General features: G+C 55.6%; 1 protein-coding gene across 2 annotated transcripts; it reads right to left on the reverse strand.

Annotated features, from left to right (window-relative positions):
- Positions 1–2,491: 2,491 nt before the first annotated feature.
- On the reverse strand, positions 2,492–11,647 carry COPS8 (COP9 signalosome subunit 8). 2 transcript variants are annotated; one of them, XR_008528919.1, is made up of 9 exons: positions 11,499–11,647; positions 10,504–10,574; positions 9,367–9,415; positions 7,766–7,898; positions 5,909–6,016; positions 4,940–5,002; positions 4,192–4,239; positions 3,201–3,532; positions 2,495–2,968 (listed from the first exon to the last, which is right to left on the reverse strand). XR_008528919.1 is itself a non-coding variant. In XM_054570404.1 (8 exons), the coding sequence occupies exons 1-8, from the start codon at positions 11,574–11,576 to the stop codon at positions 3,453–3,455; spliced, it is 630 nt and encodes a 209-aa protein (XP_054426379.1). In that variant the 5' UTR covers positions 11,577–11,647; the 3' UTR covers positions 2,492–3,452. The 2 variants fall into 2 exon arrangements, 1 of the variants encoding a protein (XP_054426379.1); XM_054570404.1 differs by having other exon boundaries at positions 2,492–3,532.
- Positions 11,648–21,628: the final 9,981 nt, after the last annotated feature.

The raw sequence follows: 21,628 nt of genomic DNA on the forward strand, positions 1-21,628 counted from the left end.
GGCATCACGGTGGGCCAGAGCGGACTCCCGCGGCGCCGGGGCGTGGGAGAGCAGGTCCGCGCGCAGTGCTCCCCACGCTACCTCCCGACCGCAGGAGACGCAGGCCCAGTGGACGGCAGGGCCGTTCAGTCCAAACCACGCTGCCCAGCAGTGGGACAGCTGCGGCTGCTTTCTTCATTACAGGCTGTATTTGAAACCGCCAAAGGTTAACCCTTTGGTCACCTTCGAAAGTTTTCCAAGCGTGTCCAAGCCCAGCGTCGGCCCTGTGCGGGCCGTGCCCATCGGGGCCCTGTGACCGTGAGGAAGGGGCAGCAGGCGTGGTGCCCCGCGCCCCGGGGCAGAACAGCGGCTCCGGGCTCAAGGAAGGCGGGCTCAGCACAGAGCGCGTACTGGAGGCGGCGATCGCGCAGGGCGCTGTGGGAAGCCGCGGCCCACTGCTCATCTTTAGAAACCAATCCCCCGTTGCTGCCTCAGGCACACACCGCATTTCCGCCCACGCTCCGTGTGACCGGAAACGGCTGGAGGCCCGCATGGCGTCTGCTAGAAATCAGGATTTTACGGCAAGGCGTCCAGCAGGTTTATGGCTGCCAGATGGAGCTGGGATTTCTGGGCCATTCCCCTTTTACGTACTCCCTGCCAGCCTCGCCGTTTTCCAATCGTGTTGTTCAAGGGCCAGGGGGTCCCTGCGGAGGGGCGTGGGTCCCCGTATGGATTGCCATGCGCAGGGCGCAGGCCGGCTGTCCCGAGAAGCCCTCCGCAGAGGCGGGGAGCCGGCCGTGGATCACGAGAACATGACTAACTCCATCCTGGCTCCTGCCCACTGGCTGTCAGGTGACTCATCGCTGGAAAGGGGCCTGGTTCCTTTCATCCAGAATGAAACCCTTCCTTCCAGCCCCTCCCAGGAGGAAAGCGTGGGGCCTGTGGGGAAACACGCGCCCTGCCCAGGCCGCACACATGATACGCGCGCCCAGGGTCCTTCGTCCCTCCACAGGACTTCTGAAGTAGTCCTGGCTCCCCACCATGTCAACTGGCCCAGGGGAGTGTCGTCAAACATTTAGAGCAAGAAAATTTCCACCCTGGTTTTAGCTTCTCTTTAGGAGTTTAGATAAAGTTACACTCTTTTCCACTACATTCTGAAAGCTTCCTTCTCTTACAGAAGCAACATCGGAGGAAGGACATTACTTTGCTTAACCATAAAAAGGTTAACCCATCAAAAAGGCAAACCTCCGGCTCCCGCAGACTGTGGCACTGTCTGCGGCTCCTGGGGAGGCACCAGCCCAGAGCTCGCTGACGAGGGTGTGTCTACTCCCACTGTGCGCGGCTCCGACTCCGGCTCCTCCGCAGGGAGCTGCCAGGCCCTGGACTTCCCTGCCTTGCAGTGCGCTTTCAGTGCAGCTTGTTTCGCTCCACCGCTGAGCCACCCTGGCCAGGGGTACCGGCAGCTTGTTTGCTTGTTTTCAACACTCGCCACGCAACAAACGCCGCAGACTCCTGGGCAGCCGCTTGCCTCTCGTCAGGCACCTGCCCCTCCTGCCGGGGCTGCTGTGGGTGGGGGGAGGCAGAGGGCAGGCTGCTGCGGGCTGGAGTTTTGTTCTTCCTACTTTTGCTACAGAGGACGGAGACGAGGTGGGCGGGCGGGGGTGGGGGGGCAGGAAATGGGCCCTAGGGCGGCCAGCACCCGAGCACCTTCAGCACGTGGTCACGTAACGTGGCTGTGCCAAGTCCTCTCGCTGTCTGAGCCCGCCCAGACCCCCGCTGCCAGACACACCTGTCACGTGTGGTCATGCGCGGCTAGTCCACACTCCACTGTGCTCAAGTCAGATACACGTGGGATTTGAGTCAGCATGAAAAATGCAAAATTCTTCATATTCTAGTGTTAGTGACATACTGAACTGAAAATATTTTGGACTGGGTTGAGTAAAACGTTAAAATTAATTTCATGTTTTCCTTTTTCACTTTATTGTGGCTACTACATCTAGAATTCCGTACGTGACGCCTCCTCCTGCTGCTGGATAGCGTTGGTCTATCCAGTTGCAAAGCTCCTCTTTGCTTTGAGTCAAAACTGGCCTTCGCCCCCCTGCCCCCGCTTCTGCCCATGGAAGCAGCGCACAAGCCCGCCGCGGCCCGCCTTCCCTTCCCACGCCCACCAGTGTCCCCCCACCTGCCGGCAGACACTGCTTCTGTGGCGTTAAAGGTTACTTATCAGAACTTAGGAACGACACAATGATGGCTGGACACTTTAATAGCCTGTGGACCTCGGACGCCCCGGGACGCGGCCTTGACGCTATGGGGCTGGGGCGCCTGGCCCCCCACTGTCGTGGCCGAACCAGAAGAAACGCCAGTCCCAGGCCCGTCCTTGGAACCTTTGGTGAAAAGCAAAAATTCCTCGAACAGACCTCTTCGCGCAAGTGAAAACATGAATCACATAACACACAGGTTGCTTCTCTTCGGTTAGGAAACTTACTTTGAGAGACAACAACTAGAATGTCAACAGAAAAAACAGGAGAGTGAAAATTCTAGGAACTGCCTTAGATGAAACAGTTGAAGAATTCAATTAAATATTTATTGAACAAATGCAAAATAAATGAACTCAGCGGTGTTTTAACCGGCAGGCACACCCACCAACTCCAGACGCTCAGAGGGCCACCACACAGAAACACACGGCTCGCTCAGCCTTTTCCCGCAGGGCAGAACCGGAGCCGAGGGGGAAGCACAGGCCGCCGACAGGCCGCGGGACGGCGGGAGAGCGTGTCTCGTGCACGCCCCACGGACGCTCCCGCCCCGGAAAGGAAGCGTCGCAACGCAACTCTTCTCTGGAGCACCCGGCACCGCCCCGCGCCCGCGGCGGACCCCGCAGGCCGGCGGTGGGGGTGCCGCTCGCTCTCCGCGAGGGGCCTACGCTAGCAGCGCGGCTCGCTGGGGGACAGCTCCTGTCCTCGCCTGCGTCTCGGCATCCCGGGCCAGTAACCTGCAGGAGGTAAGGAGAGAAGAGGGCATATTCTCCAAAGAGGGTACAGCAGGGTCACCCCCAGCTCAGACAGTCTGCAGGGACGGTCCTCCTCGAACCCCAGGCGGGTCCCTGAGGCTGTGCACCTGTGGTGGGGGTGGCCGCGAGGTGGGCGCAGGCGGGACAGACAGCGCCCAGCTCTGTGCACGTGAGCAGGGAGCTGCATGTTTGAGTCCCCAGGAAACAAACTGACCGTATCGTCCTGAGGGCTCCACCAAACTGTCACGTGTCCCCAAAGGAGAACTGCTTCAGCAACTATCCAGCATGATGTTTAAGGACAAAATATGTATAGTGTGCTTTATATTACATATGTATTTTATCACATGCTCAGTACAGAATGCTGAGGTGCTTAATCCATCCGATAAATTCAAAGTACAAAGTCTACATCATCTCCACGTTCGTCGGGACACAGGGCGCTGCAGGCGACCTTGAGCCGGACTGGAGGTCAGTTCTCGAGGAAAGCCACGTAGTCGGTGAGCCGGGCCAGCTGCTGCTCGTTGGGGATCGGTGGGACCGGGGCCGGCTCTGTGCACAGAGAGTCGCAGTGTCAGTGGCCAGGGGCACGCGGCGCCGGCTCCCCCACCGGGCCCCCAGCTTTTGGGTTAATAACAAGAAACTTTCCCAGGTTTGCCCTGATTTCGGGCGATTTTGAAAAACAAGACAAGAAGCCTTTATCGCTCCTGAGCAGTTTTCCCAAACTGGGAGTGAAGCCACGCCCTGTTTGTTGCTGCTGCTGTGCCTTCCCTGTGAAGAGAACTGGCTCCTCCTGGGGACAGCCCCACCCACGGGCCTCCAAGTGCTCACCAGGCGGCGGGCACTGCTCTGCGCTCTAGGGCAGCGCCACACCGCGACGGACGAGCGCACCGAGAGCCCCTCGGCCGAGGAGCGACATCCTCGTGCTTCCGCCAGCACCTGGCCGCCTGGGTGCCGCCCCCGCTGGCCACGGCGCCCCCTGGACAGGTGTGCAGGGGACCCGGGGGGTGGCCCCCAGGGCTGGGGCTCGGGGGCTACATGGGGAGCCCGCACAGGCCGTGTAGCCGGGGCGGGGGGGGGGGGGTCACCGTAAATACCAAGAATGGAATTTAACCTCTGCACAAGGTTAGAACTAAGAAAAACAGACACAAACTGCAAAACAGCTGAGACCAGCGAAGCCCATTTGAAATGAACACATGAAAACAACGTACCTGACAGAGGGATAAACCTGTTAAAGGAGGCGTCCAGCGTCCCTGCAACTGAACCAGCAAAGGGGAAAGTCCGGTTTACAGCCGTCGTCACAAAGGACTTCCCTGGCAGCGCGCACTGCCGGTGCCCCACGGGGCGACCGCGTGCCCTACCCTCCCAGGCTCCCCTGCGACCCGGCCTGGCGGCGCCAGGTCCCCCCGCCCCCCGGGGCCGAGCCCTGAGATCGTGCAGAAGCTCGCGGTGGGGCCCCAGGGTGTCAGCGCAGGGCCGCGGGGCAGGGGGAGGGCGTCCGCAGCCTCTGGGCAGGGCTGGGCCGCCCGACTCGGAGGGTGCAGGCCGCCGGGTGCCTTGTTTGGAGGCGTCTGCGTGCTGTGCGTGCAGGGGGACAAGGGCGCCATCGGAGCTTAAAAACAGGCACGAAGGACGAGCACAGTTAGAAATGGCCCCGAGTAAAGGGCTGGCAGGTGAGTATTTCGTAAAAATTGAGTTGTGACAAGAGTTACAAAACACCCACATAAAAATCTTTTTAATATAAAAGGTAAATTTTTAATGACTAAGGGAAAACTAGGTTACCTCTCAGAGCTCCGCACACCCCCCACCCCCCGCCCCCGAGTGTCTACCCGTCTGCGTCTCCCAGAGCGGCCACCTCCACTGCGTGAGGAGAGCAAGACTTTGCACGCGTCCCTCCCGCCCACGTCTGCATCTGCGATGCTGTCAGGCTCTCGCAGGCGGGGGAAGAGCGCCACCTACCTGGCTTCTTGGGCATCACCATCCTCGTGGCCGAGTCGGCCTGCCACCCTTGCTCCAATACACCTAGGGCGGGCGTGGGACACAGAGGTGAGGGCAGGAGTAGGGTGGCCGCGCTGGCGCGGGAGGCCTTCCCAGGGACGCACGCTACAGACCGCGTTCGCACGGGGACTTGGCTCCGGAATGCGCCTGCGGCGTACTGAGGCTTCACGTCCCTCCCCACGGCCGGCGGAGCCCTCGCGAGTGACAGGGAAGCGATGGTGCTAGGGCAGCAGCTCGCTGCCCTGCTGGCAGCCGGGGGCCACTGCCAGGTGTTCCAGGGACGGCCGCCGCAGCCTGACGGCTCTCTCGAGTGGGACGCACAGCCGCGACTTGACAGGCGTGGGAGGGGACGCGGGGGGCCCGGTGACTGCCGCAGGCCACACGGCCAGCACGGGTGGCACCACAGCTCTACCCAGCATGGACTCTGGGCACAACATTTGTTAGACAGCGAGCTATGACCCCTTTCCAGAAAGAGGCCAACTGATACGCGTCCGTACGAGGACGTTTCAGTCCGAGTTACTCTGTGCTACGCCCTGGACATTTCAGGGCAGGGCGTGGTGCCCTCCACTTGGTTGGAGAATAAAAACGCCAACCGCTGTAAAGTGGTGCCCGCCCGCTGTCCCGGACACAGGCAGAGGTGCGGAAGCACATCTGGGGACCGGCGGGCAGCTGCAGGGTGAGCGCCAGGGCCCAGGGACCGGGAGGGAAGGGGCCCTGGGCTGAGCGTGCCTGCTCCACGCGGGGGACAGTGGGGTTTCTCAGCGAGGGGGGGGCCGCTGTCCCCCTCCACTAGCTGGGTGGTGCTGGCCGCGGGGGGGGGGCACATGCTGTCCCGCCTTCCTGCCGCCGGGCGCCCCTTTTCAACGGACATGCACAGCAGAACCCCTCCACCTCCCCCGTCCTTGGAAACAAGAAGCAGGCCAACGGCACCTTTCACAGCCTCCTCCACGGGGAGCCCCACGAAAGCGGCGAAGTCGTCGGCGACGATGGAGGTGTAGGCCTGCGAGACCAGGGCGAAGGCGCGCCGCCTCGTCGCCTCTGCGGTGGGGGCAGAGGGGTGGCAGTGACCAGGGGGCCGGCGTTTTCAGAACGCGCCATTAAACGACACAGCTGTCCTTGTCTGAAACCTATACACAAGCCCAGGACAGCCCAAGGACTTCTGTTCTAGCCGGCAGAAGGCGCTCAAATATTGCAGAAGGCACAAACCTATGTCTTACATTTCCTCTGAGACAAAAAGTCCTTCTCAGACGACAGTGAGAATTAGAGATAGAAAAAGGTTAATACACATGAGACTGAAAGCCTTAGAATGTTTCATTTAAACAGATTTATGTATTTGTAAGGCAGGTTTTTAAACGGCTCATGGATTCCAGTGACAAACGTCGAGCGGACGGAGCGGAAAACACCGACTGTGCCACTCGAGGTCCCCCAGGAGGGCCCCACCCAGGTTCCAGGGCCCCACGGCAGACCCGCGGCCGGAGCGCGGCCCCGCATTCCCGCCCACTGTGCTCCCGCCTCGCTCAGCGTCAAACCCTAAGGTCGAGGCCTCAGAGTCGGGCCGAACAGGAGGGGCTGCCAGCCGACCCGGCAATAACTTAGTCCTCGACTGAACAAACCCTCCTCCCGACACAGGGCGCGTGGGTGGCGTCTCCCTGGGCTCACGCTCCTGCTCGGAAGGGAGGACCGAGGCAGGCGGTGCGAAGAGGAGCCCCGAGAGGAGCCGGCTGGCCCGCCTCCCTGCCTGGGGAACACCCTGGATTTTACCTCCCAGCTAAAGGGCAGGTGGGTACGAATGGAAGAGCCCATGACACACCGAGGGTCCTCCCCATTCCCAGGACGTTGCCAAACAATGACACTGGCCCCTCTGGCACCTTTTGCTCCAAATGAGCCCCTGGCTTTCAGGTGAGCCCCCCCGGCCCCCCCAGCTGTGGCTCACGTTGCCGTGTCCCCCAACACGCCCTCCATCGCTGCGGAAGGAGCCAGCAGACCCGAGCCCGCGTCCCACCGCGACCCCGCTGTCCGACGCCGGGCAAAGGCGCCAGACCGGTGTACACAGGCTGTCGCCACGGGACCGAACCAGGTCCGCGAGAGCCCATGACCGCGGACGGAGGGCGAGGCTATTTCCTGTCCAAATGCCCCAGCATCCCACACTGCCGCCTGCCCGCCCGCCACCGCTCGTGCCTGCTGTTCGGAGACTCACACTGTTCCAGGATCCCGAGAACCAGCAGGCCGCGGGAGCGGCCCCCGGGGCGCAGGCCCCTCCCGCAGGACCGAGGCACCAGGGGAAAAGGGGCGAAGGCTCGAAAGGAGGCGCTGTCTGGAGTTATGAAAGAGCGGTGCTGGGAGACGGGAAGCGAGCGCTGGGGGGCGGGGGCGGGGGCGGGGCGGGCCTCCTCGCGCCGCAGCAGCCGGCTTGCAGTCTCCGGGCATCTAGGCACCTGACTGATTTGTTATGAAGTCCGGCAGGGGGAAACGCCTATCAAAGGCTGAGGTTGGCCAAGCTCAAAGCACAGTCTCTACCTTCAAAATCGGGTTTAAAAAAATTCGGACCCCTCCCTTGACCTTAAGTGTCACAAGATTTCACTTTAGCAGCAAAAGACCCTGGCAAGAGCCGTTCCAGCCCAGCATTAAATGAGAGGATGGTGAGGCCCAAGCCATCGACGCCATCGCCGCGGCAGGACGTGAAGCGGCAGGACGTGAAGCGGCGGGGCTTGGAGAGCCGCCGGCCCCGCCCCGTTCGCCTGGCACCGAACACCGGCTGCCTCGGCCCCTCGCCGCAGGCGACACTACCTCTGAGCGCCTCCATGACCGGCTGCACCGCCTCGGACCACTGGTGAGCGCTGATGGCCGCGTAGGTGCCAGGGAAGTCTCGCTGCCAGATCCTCTGTCCCACTGACCAAATGGCCCCAAGTTCAGAATTTGCCTGCAAGCGATACCGTTATTGCCTTGGAGGACGTTCACTGTGCAGATTCACCAACAACCGTATCGGAAAACATGATGCGGCATTTCTTTTCAGAGATGTAATTACTTTTCAGCTCAGTACCATCCAAAAGGTTTTTAAATGCTGTGAACAGCACAGTCTATTCATGTTTGACATAAATATTTATTGTAACAGCAAATTAAGACGTGAGAATGCAGTCCCAAAATAGTACAGAACGAAGCCTGTGAATTATCATAAACATTGTTTTTAAAAGATACGCTCACATCTTGTTAATATATATGTAATATGGAGATCGCATACCACGTTTTGCCACGTGTATGTGTTCCTGTGTACACTGCCCACCCATGTTTTTGGCCCAGACTTTCAGGGAAAAAATCTTTTGTTTTAATTTTTTAACGTAATTTTTAAATTTATATTTAGAAACAAAACCAATTATCATATTCCAGGGTATTATTTTGCATGCTGATATCGTTACTGCTTTCTAGAATTACACTTTCAAAGTGTAAGCATAAATAAAAACATTAAAAACATTCACAGAGATACCAAATTAGGAATACCCACATATAATGCACATCCTTATTTTTTCCTCAGAAATTTGGTCAAAAAGGTACGTACTATCCACGGCCAAATATGGTATCACTGATATACAATATAAATGCATTTCTTCAGGGCAAAAATAATAGCAGAACGGTTCCCGACACAGAGTGTGGGTCTCGGCCGCCGCCCGAGGACGAGGCCGCGCCCGCACAGGAGGGGCCGCGCTTCATCCAGGCCTCTGAGCCGCAGGGGCGCTACCGGAATGAGGGGGACGGAGGGAGCGTAAAAATGCTGCCAACCTGACCTGCCGCCGAATGTCGACACTGAGCAAGAGTGTCGGTGGATTCTTGGTAGTCTCCGTAAATGTTTACAAAATTCACTTCGCATTTATGCTCGACACAGTGAACCACTGAAGTAAAAATTCACTTCATTCCGCTTCGGAAAAAACTTGTGAGAGGTAATTCCATCTAATCTCCCACCCAAAACAGGACACTTAAAATCTTATTTAGCAAAAGAGAATCTTAACGCTGTGGGCAGCCCTCAGTTTTAGGGCGTTCCTATAAATATAAACATCACTGGGTTCAAGATAAATACGTAACAGCAAACTGTGAAAATCAGTTAAAAAACAACAGAGAACTTTTCTTGGAACTGGCTCAGTTGTTTAGCTTGTTATGTGAAACTTCCATGAAATGTCTCGAGAAATCTGATCAGTAAAAGCTGGGCATGGATTTCTATACCATCCAAGGGAAATTAAAATTTCTGCTTAGAGGAACATGCAGATCTACTTTTAAACTTTACTACCAGTTTAATAACAATTTCTGTGAACCACATGACAAAGAAAACAAACTTATGGGGTGGCCGTTGCCATGGCTGTCACCCTTGTACTAAAGCAGCAAACAGAAAGGGTACTCACGGATTTCAGAGCGGGCGGTATTCTTTTCCAGAGATATCGTGCATTGTTCCTGATTTGCATCCCCCAAGAAAAAGCAAGCAATAAAAAAAAAACAAAAAACCCTCAGTAAATGTTTGAAATTCTAGATCCCAATACATACATATAGAAACATACTTTAAAATACTATAGATAAATAGGGAATTTTAGTTTCATATGAATTTGTCCAGGGAAAGTAATAGTAGCTTTCCAGATTAACAGACAGAAAATAGTTTGGTTTAACCAAAGTAACATTTTGGCATTATAATCATCTTTTCATTGATGATCCAGATCTTAAGGCAATAAATAGTACATTAAAAACACAAAGCTTTACACAGAACTGCGCAAGCAGTTTGCCTGTCTATGGAAACAGGCCGCCGTCTGCACTGCCAAGGCTCGGGCGGCCCGGGGCGGTGCACACAGTCCTCCACGCTCTTCCCGGAACCGCGACCCCTCCTCCCACGACTGGGCCTGAACTACGACACACACAGGACAGCGAGATTATAACAAATAAAACAGGTAATTCATATGATGTGTGTGTAATGAAAATCTTGGTTAGGTTTTCTAAAGATATGAAAAAAGTTCAGAAGAATTTAAAGAAACATATAACAGTAACCATCGATGGGTTGTAGAACTATGAGACCCTCTTGTTCCTTTGCACAGTTATGCTTTCTGACATTTGAACATGAATTAGGAATAATTGACAAAAAAACTTTAAAAAAATTTCATACATGCTGGTAATAAATTCCTCTTAGCTTTCTCAATCTTCCCTTTCGATTTCTCTTGGTCTACTGATTACACATAAGGTTAAGTAAATGAAGGTCACAGAAAAGTTTTATAGAAAGCCAAAAGGTCAACAGAATTAAAGGAATTTCAAAGTAACATTGCAGTTTCTCACGACAAACTGGAGTGTTTTTTAGAAAGTATATGTAAAACGAGTGTATTTTAAAATACCTCAGCGTAACTGTAATTTACGATTCATTGTTTGAGATGAATGTATTAAGTATTATAATAAAAGAGGCAGCTCCTTGTGCCTGTGTTGCAGGGGTGATACTTCGGCGCAGACCCATGTTGGCATAACCTTGAAGCTGCCGCTTTCAGCAGCAGGTAAAAGGTACTTACATGTCATTATGGAGCAGATACAGAGCCAGGAGCTGCCCATACACTGGGGGCGTGGCGATTCCCCCAGGAGCCTGCAAGGCCAAGATGAAAGAGAAAAACCTCATTTACACTTCTATTAAAACCCAGAACATCAAGTTTAGATCTGTCAGTGGCTTATCATCCTCTGGGCCTCATGTCTCTATAAAATCAGGACTATTTACACGCGATCCTCTTCCCAATTCTTAAATTCTTATACAAGCGATCTATGGTAAGAAACAAATACTTCCAATAGATTCCCAAACCATTATGATTCTGCTCAGTATATAAAACATGTTAAGTATCTAAGTAAATGAATATTAAACAGAAAAAAACATCATAGTTGAGTTACAGGCACCTATAACCTCATTCAACTGCAATTCATTCAAAAAGCATCTATCAAGTGCCTATTAATAAGATGCTGTTTTTGGCTGTTTTCTCCTTTGGCTAACTCACTTTTTTATACATGCTTGTTAAATGCCTTTCTAAGGAAAAACCTCAACTTTAATAGCCACATGACGTAACTTTCACTCCTCATTGAAGACAAATGGTTAAGCTCCCCTGCTAACATTATGTTCTTATGCGCTAATAAAAGGTTCCAATGGCTACATCTTCGGTCTGTGCCCGTGCGCACGCGCGCCTTGAACAAAATCCACAAGCCCCCGCCACCCCCACAACCGGGGGAAAGGTGTTCAGTTTAATGCGGGCAGCAAAGGGCGGGTAAGGAGCAAGTTGCACAGAGCTCTCAGGGTCACTCACTTAGGACAAACAACAAGCTCCCGGCGAGTCGGGACGATCGGGCCGGGTCCTTAACCTCCAGAGCAGGCCGCGGCGCCCGACTCCCGGCGCCCAGCTCCCGGCGCCCCGCCGGCGCCCGCCCCCAGCCCCGCCCCGAGGCCCCAGGCCCCGTTACCCTGGAGACCGGCGCCGCGGGGCTTACGGAGACCCCGCGGTTTCTCCCGCGCTATGCGAACGGTTACCTCGAGCTCCTGGTTCTCGCACTGATCCAGCAATTTTTTGAAGCTAAAGGCACTTTCTGCCATCACGGCGACGGGCATCTTCCCAGCTGGTCCCGCCGCCGCACCTTCCCGGTAGTCAGACCCCAGACTGTCCCCCGGGGCGTCGCGCCCGTGATGACGTAGCCGCCGCCGCGTGTGCCCCCTGCGCGGGCGCAAAGTCGGTTCCGGCGCGCCGTAGGACGTCGCCGAGGCCGGCAAGGGGGACTCTGCCGCTCTGGCCGGCGCTCTCGATGCTCTGGAGGACTGGCCGGGCCAAGGGGGAGTTCCTGCGCCGAGTGCGCGCGTCCGAACCGTGGGAGAAAGGGCTTTAGGGCATGTTTGAGGGCTCTTCGATGTCTCTCCTCTTTGGGGCAAAATTTAAGGGTTCAAAACGGGGCTTTCGTTCTGACCCCAAACGTGCTCCTTCAGTCCCGCCCGTCTCTGGAAAGGGCACGCCGTCCTTCCACGTGGGGGACCCCACCCGAGAGGAGCCGCCCGCGCCCCCGACCCTGCCTCAGAGCTCGCCAGACCTGCGCGCCTGCCCCCCGCAGGCAGCTCCACGCAGAGCCACTGCGGCCACAGCCATCAGGTCGCGTTACCCTCCTGCTCAAAGCACTAAAATCCAACGTCCTTGCCTTCGCTTACGAGGCTTCGAGGTCTAATTCCCACGCCCTCCGCCTCGCTCCGGGCCCCCGGAGTTTTACGCGCAGTCATCGCTGGCCGGCATCGCGCTGGGTGTTTACCTGTTGACACACCGGCTTTGCCGCTCTCGCCCGACCGCCAGGAAGGAGGCTTGGACTTGTGCTCTGCTGCAGTTCCTTACCTCCTTGGTGGGCGCAGAGCCAGTTGAAAAATGCGAGACCCCTGGTTCGAAAAGCGGGCGGTGCTATTAAACACAACAGATTTTCCTTTTATTTGCAGTGTATCTCAACTTTTCATAGCGTTTTGTAGGTGCTATTTACAATACTCTAAAGAAAGGAAAATTAAAAATTTCAATTATTATCCTGAATCTTACCATCCCTTTTCACATTGCGCAATGCCGCTTTTAAACACGGATATAGGCGCATTGAACTCACATGTGCAATCACACAAATCACACCCTTTGTATTCAAGACCTAATACATGCCTGTGCGTTTAGTTCTTATCAGAACCATGACAAATGCTACACAAAAGTAACAACTGTTTTCAATGCACTTCCTTTCCTGCACCTGCCGCCCCAGTGCCTTCCACCCGAGGCTTCCAGATGAGCAAGGAAGGATGGAAAGGAAGGAACCGTCCCCTTCCCTGCTGTATCACCACGGCCAGTTCAGCCCGAGGGCTGTTTCAGCCCGCTACACGGGAGGAGCAGGAAGCAGTGCGAGACAGAATACGGCAGGGCCCCTTGCTTGGTAGCGATTTTAGGGCCCCATTGTCTTCATCACGTGCTTGAAGCAAGTTCAGGCTCCAGGGGAAGAGGAGGCCTCCCAGGGCTGTCTCTCGGCTGTAGAAGCAGCAGGGTACCCTGTGCCCACGTTCTGTTCTGATATGAACAGGACACACAGGCACGTAGTAGGTATTTAATACAAATGGTGTGATTTCTCTGATTTGGCCTGTGAAGGAAAGGCGTTTATATTTGTGTTTAAAACTGGCTTTGCACAGCATAGAAATGGATGGTAACACTCAGGCTAATAATTTAAATTTTTTGCTTAATGAACAGTTTCCATGTGGAAATCATCGTAGTTAGCCATTCTTGGGATGGAACATAAAAATTTAAAAAATCACTACAACAGTCCCTCAGAGCGTTGACAATATTACACAGGCAGGTGCCCAAAGAGCTAGAATAACTCGAGAATAAAGCGACGCAGTGTCGTCGATCATACAAAGACTGAAGACGAAGTGAATCTGAGATCACCTGGCATCGCTCTGAGGGGCAGGAGTGGGAATGCCCGTCTCCTAATGCCGGCTCCCAGCCCACGTTGGGTAAAGAAAGATCAAGTGGGCTCCATCGCCCAGAAATGGGATCCTCTAAAGAGAAAAATGATCCTTGTTAAGCTTTGGCAGGTACGTGGGCTGCTGAAAGCTGAGGCCTGCAGTTAGACCGTCCGTGGCCCAGTGGGGCTTCGGAAAGAGGAGCCCACCTTAGAGGTGGGGTCTGGGGATGTGAGAGGACCTAACTGTTCTCTCACAGATGCCAGGACTCGGGGATTGGAGGCTGGAGCTAACAAGGGGGAGAAGGCAGCCTTGGGGGAGAAGGGAAGCGATTTGCGGGGGGGGGGGGGGGGGGGGGACGAGGAGAGTGGCCAGCAGCCGCCAGGCCTCAGACGCGACCCTGGCCTGGGTTCAGAGACCCCGCGCGGCAGTCGGGGGCTGTGGGGTCCCAGGGCTGTGCGGGCTGGCGGTCCGTGTTGGGCTGCTGCCTTGCGGCGCTGCCTGCGTCTTCACCCCCCCGCGCCCCCCCCCACCCCCGCCAACAGTAGCCCGGCGAAGGGAGGGGGCGCGACCAGGGCAGAGCCGTGGCAGGGCGGGCATTTCAGGAGGTGGGTTCGGAAGGGGAGGCCTTTCCAGAAGCAGGGCGCCGCCAGGGGAGGCTCAGCGCCGGGGAAGCTGGGTTTTGGGGGCGGGGCGGAGGGGAGGTGCGGGCGCCTGCGGCCTCAGGAGGCGGGCCGCACGTGCGCCTCCAGCCTCGCTGCCAGTGCCGCTGCAGCTCCTCTCTGAGCTCTTGATAGAGACGAACCGACGAACCGACCTACGGGAGGCTGGGAATCGGAGCGCGGGGGATTCGGAGCCCTGGAATTTCACCTGGTTTCTAAGAATCCCACTAAAAAACTGTTAGAACTAACGGACAGGTTAAGCAAGGTTGCAGGATAGATCAACAGACACAATCGTTTCCATTCGTATACAGTAACAATGAATAAACTGAAATTAAGAAAACAGCTTTATTTACAATAGCATCAAAAGAATAAAATACGAATAAATTTAACAAAAGACGGGCACACTGTGTACTCTGAAAAACTATAAAACAATTGTTCAAAGAAATTCAAGACCTACAGACATGGAAATACATTCCTTGTTCGTGAATTGGAAGATTTTTCTATTACGACGGCAATATTACATTCCGATTTAGTGCAATTCCTATCAAAAGCACAGCTGGCTTCTTTGCAGTTATTGACAAATCATAAAATTCCTATGAAAATTCAGAGGCACAGAACAGGCAACACCATCCTGAAAACAGTGAAACTCACACTTTCCATCTCAGTCCAAACTGAACTACATAGTACAGGGTAGATATGTAGCCCAAGAGTAGACATATAGAGCGATGGAATGTATTGAGAGTCCAGAGAAAACCTTGCATTTACAGTCAAAGGATTTTCAACTAAAATGCCAACTCCATTCCAGGGGGAAAGAATAGTCTTTTTAACAGAAGGTACCAGAATGACTAAGCTATTGATATGCAAAAGAAGGAAGTTGGACCCCTCTCTTCGGCCACAGAGCATAATGAACTCAAGTCGCATCGTCCCTTTCAGGTAGGAGCTAAAACTATAAAACCATGGGAAGAAAGCGTAGGCTACATCTTCACGACCTGCAATTAGGCGCTGGTTTCCTAAATATGACCCCAAAGGCACAGCAACAAAAGAAAAAGAGTCAAGAAATTGGGACGTGTGTAAAATAAAAAAAAACTTCTGTGCTTCAAAGGATGCCAGCGAGAAAGCAAGAAGACCACCCCAGAAAGGGAGAAAAGCTTGCAAATCACGTCTTGGACAAGGGACTTGGATTTAGAATAAATAAATGATGCTTACAACACTAAAACAGAGAGACAAGTCATCCAATTTAAAAATGGGCAAAGGACTTCATTATTTCCCCAAAGAAGAAGTGCACGTGGCCGAGGAGCGCGTGGAGTGACTCGGAGCAACGGTGGGTGCCCAGGGGGATGTGCGGGGTTGGAGGCCTCACGCCCTGGGGGTGGGGCGGGGGGCGGGGCGGGCACGTGGGGTGCAGCTCCGGTGTGGTGCTGAACAGCCGGGAGGCTCTTCCAAGTTGAAACAGAAAGGTGTCACGTCACCCAGAAATTGTACCCTTAGGAGTGTAGCCAAGAGAAACGAAAGTATGCCAAAATAAAATCTTGTACACAGATGTTCATAGCAGCATTATTTATCACAGCCCCGAAGTGAAAATGACCCCAATGTCTGTCCATTGACAGAGATGATAAACTGCTCTGTCCGTGCCGTGGAGTATGACTTGGCAATGAAAACATGAAATACTGACACACGCTACATCGATGGATCCCCAAGTCCTTGCTGAGTGAAATAAGCCAGTTGCAAATCATGAAATAGTGTAGGATTCCACTGATAAGTAGTATCCGGAATAGGCAACTCCATGGAGACAGAAAGTGGTTGGCAGGAGGCAGCGGAACGTGGGGCGACAGGTGGGCCCCGAGAAGCCGGGCCTGGGTGGGGTCGAGGGCCAAGCTGGGTCCAGCCGGCACGGGCCAGCCCTCCTCAGTGGCGAGGACCCAGGCGTCTGGCTTGGGGCGCAGAGTAACCGTTGGGCAGGGGAGCGGCCTCTGTTGCAGGTGGGAAGGCCAGGCGGGGGGAGGGGGAACCCGTTGTTCATGTCCCAGCATCACACTCTCGGCAGGTGGAGGAGCCGGCAGAACCGCAGAGGAGCCGGGATTCTGGGGGTGCTGCCCGGACGGGGGCCGGGGCCAGGGAGGCAGGTCTCAGGGGCCGTGTACCACTGGGCCGGTGATTGGAAGGACATTTGTGTCTCTGACTGGCAACTCTCCAATGAAGCTCCTGGCAAAGCTACCCTGTGGGTGGCAGGGCAGGTGAGGGGCCACGTTGGAAAGCCCACGGGAGCCGCGCCGCAGCCTGGGCCGCTGCGTGGAGGCCAACCCCAGAAGTCGTCCTGGGAGAGCCGTTACACGAGGGGAAATAAACCAGAGCGTAGCAGGGCGCAGCGCCGGGAAGGCAGCGGCAGACACGCTGACACCGGCCTGAACGTGCAAGTGGGGAGAGATGCCCCGTGTCGTTGCCGGGCACAGGGGTGTTTTGAAGCCATTAAATCCATTAAATCCATAAACATAAAGTGTGTGAGAAGTGGTCTTCCTGAAATAACGTTAAGAAAAAACATGGACAATAATATTGCGCATGTTTTTTCTTATATTGCTTAGCTATGACTGTGCCTGCCCACGACTGGACTTACGGATCAACGTCAGAAGGGACACAGAACTGATAGCTCTCGCACAGTAAAGGGGGTTAGATTACAGGTGAACCAAATACTTTCTTTAAAAATTTTTGAAATGTAGTATTGGAAAGTTATTTTAATGATGATTTCTTTGCCCCAAATCTTAACTTCAATGATCCAAACTGAAAAAAATAGGACATGTCTCTTTCTTTCCCCCTTTTGATTCTGCTGGTGTTCCCAGGTGAATAATAAAAGGCCATTTTTGCAAAAGTTCTGAAAGGGCCTGGAGCTAAGGGCAGACACACGTCCTTGGACGTTCGGAGGCAGGAAGGAAGCGGCCGAAAGTGCTGGCGTGGAAGGGGCCAGGGGTTAGAAAGGAACAGAGCAGGGAGGCCGGCAGCGGCGTGGTCTCCCGCAGAAATGGCATCCTACGAAGCCCGTGGTCCCAGTCCGTTACGTCCTCAGTAAGGATGTATCCCCTGGCTGACAACCTGAGAGGGATGCAGAGCGGCTCCTCCTGCGTCTCAGGTCTGGTGTCACGTGAGTTCTGGAAGTGCCACAGGGCAGCCGCGCACTCTCGCTGCACCGGGAGCGGCACCCTGGCTGGTGCGCGGTGGAGGTTTGTTTGCTGAGGGAGCGCTGACGAAAGCTCCTCCGCACCCGCAGGACCCTGCCCGGCTTCTTTCCCTTGTCCACCGGTCCTTGCTTCTTTCCTTCGGCTTCTGCACCTCCTGGCAGCAGGGGGTCCCGGCGCCTTCAGCTCCAGCGGCGATTTGGTGAAGAAGGCCCTTCTCAAAACAAAGGGGCTCCTGGACGCTGCTGCCCTGTCCCCTCCGGGGGACGTGGCTCGCTGCACACTCCCCGCCCTCGTCCAGGGGCGCGGCCATGACCTGTCTTCAGAGAGCCACACACAGGACAGCCCTTTGGCTGCCACCCAGAGGTCCCCTCTCCTCTTCCTGGTGTGAGGCTGAGTGGCAGCCAGTGCCAGGCTGTGACATCTGACTTCAGTCCTGCAACACGTCCTCGCATTTGTGCCGGTTACTTCCGCTCCCCGCTCTTGCAGGCCTGAGGGACACCTGGAACCCAGCCACCCGTGCTGGGTTGGGGCTCCACACTCCGTCCGGTCCCCCTGCCTGAGGCGGTCTCCTCCATATCGGTCCTGTGTCCGGACAGCTCTCTTGGAACCAGAAAGAGCAGGTTCAAGACAGGGCCCCTCACCCTGTCCCAGCCACTGACCAGGGCAGACATGGCCAAGCGATCACAGACTCCTTCCCCCACGGAGCCAACCCGGTCACAGACGTAGGCAATGAAGACCTGCAGCCAGCCCTCGGGGGGCGGCAGCCGGCCTGTCAGGCGGACCCCGCGGGCACCTCTGCGTTGGAACCAAGGCTGCCACCCAGCGCCCCCCTCCGGTTTCTCGCAGCCGCTGCGTTCGGGGTCCCTGCCCCACGCACCTCCGGAGGCCGGATCCAGATCGCTCTCCCTCGCCCCGCGGTTCTCCCGCTCGGGCCTCCTCTCCCACTTTCTGCCTGCTCAGGGCTCCCCAGCCCCCGGATTTTGTGCCAGAGCCCATCCCAGTGCCCCCCGGCCTGACCGGGGGTTACCGCAGCAGCGAATACGCGGCAGTGAGCCGTGGGTTCTGACCTCTCAGCCCAGGTGTCTGGCCATAGCCTGCCACGCGGGTCCTCAGAGCGGCCTTGGGTGGCCCTGTGCCTCCGGACCCAGAGAACCACGGCCTGGGGGTGGCCCCCTGCCCGCTGGCTCCCCCACAGCCCTTCTCCCCGCTCTCCCGCAAGTAGCCCTGGGAGCGTAACTTCTCCCAAGGGGGTGGGTTATACTTTCCTAGAAAGAGGCTGGGCGTTGGAGTGGCTGAACTGGAAAACGACCTTCAGGGCGGAAGGAAACGTAGAGATTTTGGAAACCAAATCAGAATTCACCGTCCATTTTGGAGGAAGCAAAGCTGAAACCACCTCGTGTTCTTACGCCATGAACGTCTGGAAGGTTAGAGCCTGGCCCTGGGGGTCCTAGCCCTGACCTCGCAACCTCGGGACCTCGGGCGAGCCCCTCACCGCCTCTCCCAGTCCCCGCTGCACCTGGAAAACCAGGGCGCCATGCAGGCTGCCCCCGAGGCCGTTCTGGGGATTGAAGGCCGCGAGTCGGTCCAGGGCCTGGGCGAACACAGGCCGATTTCAGCTCCTGGTATGAGCAGCCAGGTGGGTGGCAGGATGGGACGCCCCTTATTCACACAGGGTTTTCAGACACATATTTTAAAACCTTTGATAAAGCAAACATTATGCTTACGTTTTCTGGAGGAAACATAGTCGTGAGGAAGGACTTTCCAGTTTCCTCCTCTCCCAAGTCGAGCGCAGGTGAAGCACCGGAGCGTGGAGCCTTCCCGGGTGCGATCTCAGGCCTTCCCACCAGGTGGCGCTGCCGCACCGTGCAGAACTTTGCCCTTCCTTTCCGCGAAGGAGCCGGCTCGGGCCGTGGGGCGAGCGGCTGGATCCTGGCTTATTCCATCCTGGAGTTTTCCAGCTCGGGGCCCTTAATTCCTCCTCCTCAAAATTGCTTTTTCAAATGGAAACCCGGGGCACTGCCCTTTCTTTTCTTCTTAAAAACAAATCATCAGCAAATGTATGGCTGCCAGGGAAATACACTCAGGATGCAAGACAAATATTGTAGGCAGCGGGAGAGTTTTGATAGCGTCTGCTTCAGTCTGAGTGGAAGATGCGGTGGAATCGGTTTCAGGATGTCGCTGAATGTGGCTGCTTAATAGGGCCACGTCCCCTGGAAACGTGAGTCTGCCGTTAGACAAATAATTCTCATACTCCATAATGTGTTTGATATGGGAGCCATTTTATGATTTTTAATATTTTACATTTTTGTAAAACACAAAGGGTAACACATCAATGAGGAAGAATAAGACTGTATAGGGAATGGGAAACACGTCCAGAACTCCGTACCGATGAGCTTTCTTGTTAGTATCGTCCGCATCTATTGCATAGAATCTACCTTCACTGGGTGTGGCAGGAATTCTTTTGGGAAACAAGCTTGTATAAAAAAGCCAAACGTTGTTTAAATAGCCACTTTTTTTTTTTTTCGGTTATTCATCCAACAACAGGTACTGTGTATGGGAAGTACTGTCTGATATAGATGCCATTTCCAACGCAGGAACGCGATCAGCTTTTTAATAAGTGATGTGGACACAAATAAATGGCCCTGCTCCAGCAGTAGCTCCACGTGAGTGAGAAATGTAAGTGTAAACGCGAGTCAGGCGGGTTCTGGATGGCGGCATCAGTGGACACCCCGTGGGGGAGGTTTTCCTCATGACTCATGATCCACGTGCTGTAAAAGAAAAGAGGGGTAAAACACATAAAATGAGTGAACACGTAAATACCGAAAAGATTCCTACGCACACCTCAAATGCCGTATGCAACGTTGAAAAGCACAGTTTGGAGGGTAGTATTTTAACACAGACCAGGATCATGGGGCTGCTTTGAGTCTCGTACCGGAAGTCCTCAGAGACCGCGGGGAGCCTGGCGAAGACGACCATGTCGGCGGCACTCGCGTTGTTCGGGGTCCCTGAGCTCCCCTTGGAAGAGTGGCCAAAGCGGCAGGACAGGGACACGGAAAGCCACAGGCACCGTTTACAATAACGCTGGGCCCCACGGTATTTGTAAGGACCTCAAAACAAGCGCAGATGGAACAAACCAGGAGCAGCAGAAAGACTTGTGTGGTTTTGTGTTTGTGCAAGAGAAAGCAGAGGCAGCAAGGGCATCCGACTGACCCGAGAAGAGGAATGGCCCCGGGGAGCCCCGGTTCTCACGCTCAGCACAGAAGCGGGGTTTGGGCTGTGCGGCCGGCGGCGGGGGGAACACTGCTGGCCGCAGCTGTGGCGTGGCTGGTGTCCCCGGGGCAGCGGGGAGGGGCTGGGGCTGCTTAGGCCTCGCTGGCTCTCACAATGGACATACCGGGCTTTCTTCCAGGGCGGGACCCCGCGCCAGGAGAAACTGCCGGAGTGCGGTGACGATTTTTCAGAAAGGAGGCAATTGAGGAAGAGGAAAGAGCGGGTCTGGATGCAACCGGAGAAGGAAGCAGAGCCAGGGAATCTCGGACGCCAAGCTGCCAAATGTTTCAAACACTCCACAGGCAGAGTGGCCGGGGGGCCTCTGAGGACTGGAAGAGGGCGAGAGCCGCGAGTCCTCCTCGACGCTCGGGAGACCGGCGTCACATAGAAGTGAGCGCCGGGCAGGGGTGGCGGGGGCATCCTGGATGAGTTCCATCGAAAAAATGGAGGGGGAAACCACCCCATCCCTTTAGAAAAATGGGGAAAGATATGAACAGACCCCCTACAAAATGCACGAACCAACACGTAAGAAAAAATGCTCGGCTTTATCTGCAAGGGAAAACAGAGCAGTGAGATATCATAGCCACATATCAGGCTGGCAAAGAGCCCAAAGCCCGACAACACACCGTGTTGCTGGGATGGAGAACAGGTGCTCCCAGGTACTGCTGGGGGGAGGGGAGCCACCGGGTGCCGCCCCACGGACAGGAACGCAGTGCAGTCCAACCCAACTACGGATACACTCTCCGTACTGGGCTGAAGAGCGTCCCCCCAAATGCACGTCCGCTCGGAGCCGGGACCGTGACCTCCTGTGGGAAGTGGGGTCTTTGCGGATGTAATTAAGTTACGATGAGGTCAGACAGGATTGGAGTGGGCTCTAACTCCAAAGACCGGTGTCCCAGACGCACAGGGAGAAGGTCCCAGGACTGCAGAGGCAGAGACCTGGGTGACGCGCCTGCCAGCCGAGGGTCGCCGGCGCCGCCCGCGCGTGGAAGAGGCGAGGAAGGGCGCCCCGCCAGCACCGCCCCGGAGAGCGTGGTCCCGCCGGCCCCTCGACTCCCGCGTCCCGGCCTCCAGCACTGTGAGAGAATCCGTTTCTGCGGCT

This window comes from Pteronotus mesoamericanus, unplaced genomic scaffold (genome assembly GCF_021234165.1).
Source record: "Pteronotus mesoamericanus isolate MK-2021 breed Mesoamerican mustached bat unplaced genomic scaffold, CSHL_Meso_final contig_1018, whole genome shotgun sequence".
NCBI lineage: Eukaryota > Metazoa > Chordata > Mammalia > Chiroptera > Mormoopidae > Pteronotus > Pteronotus mesoamericanus.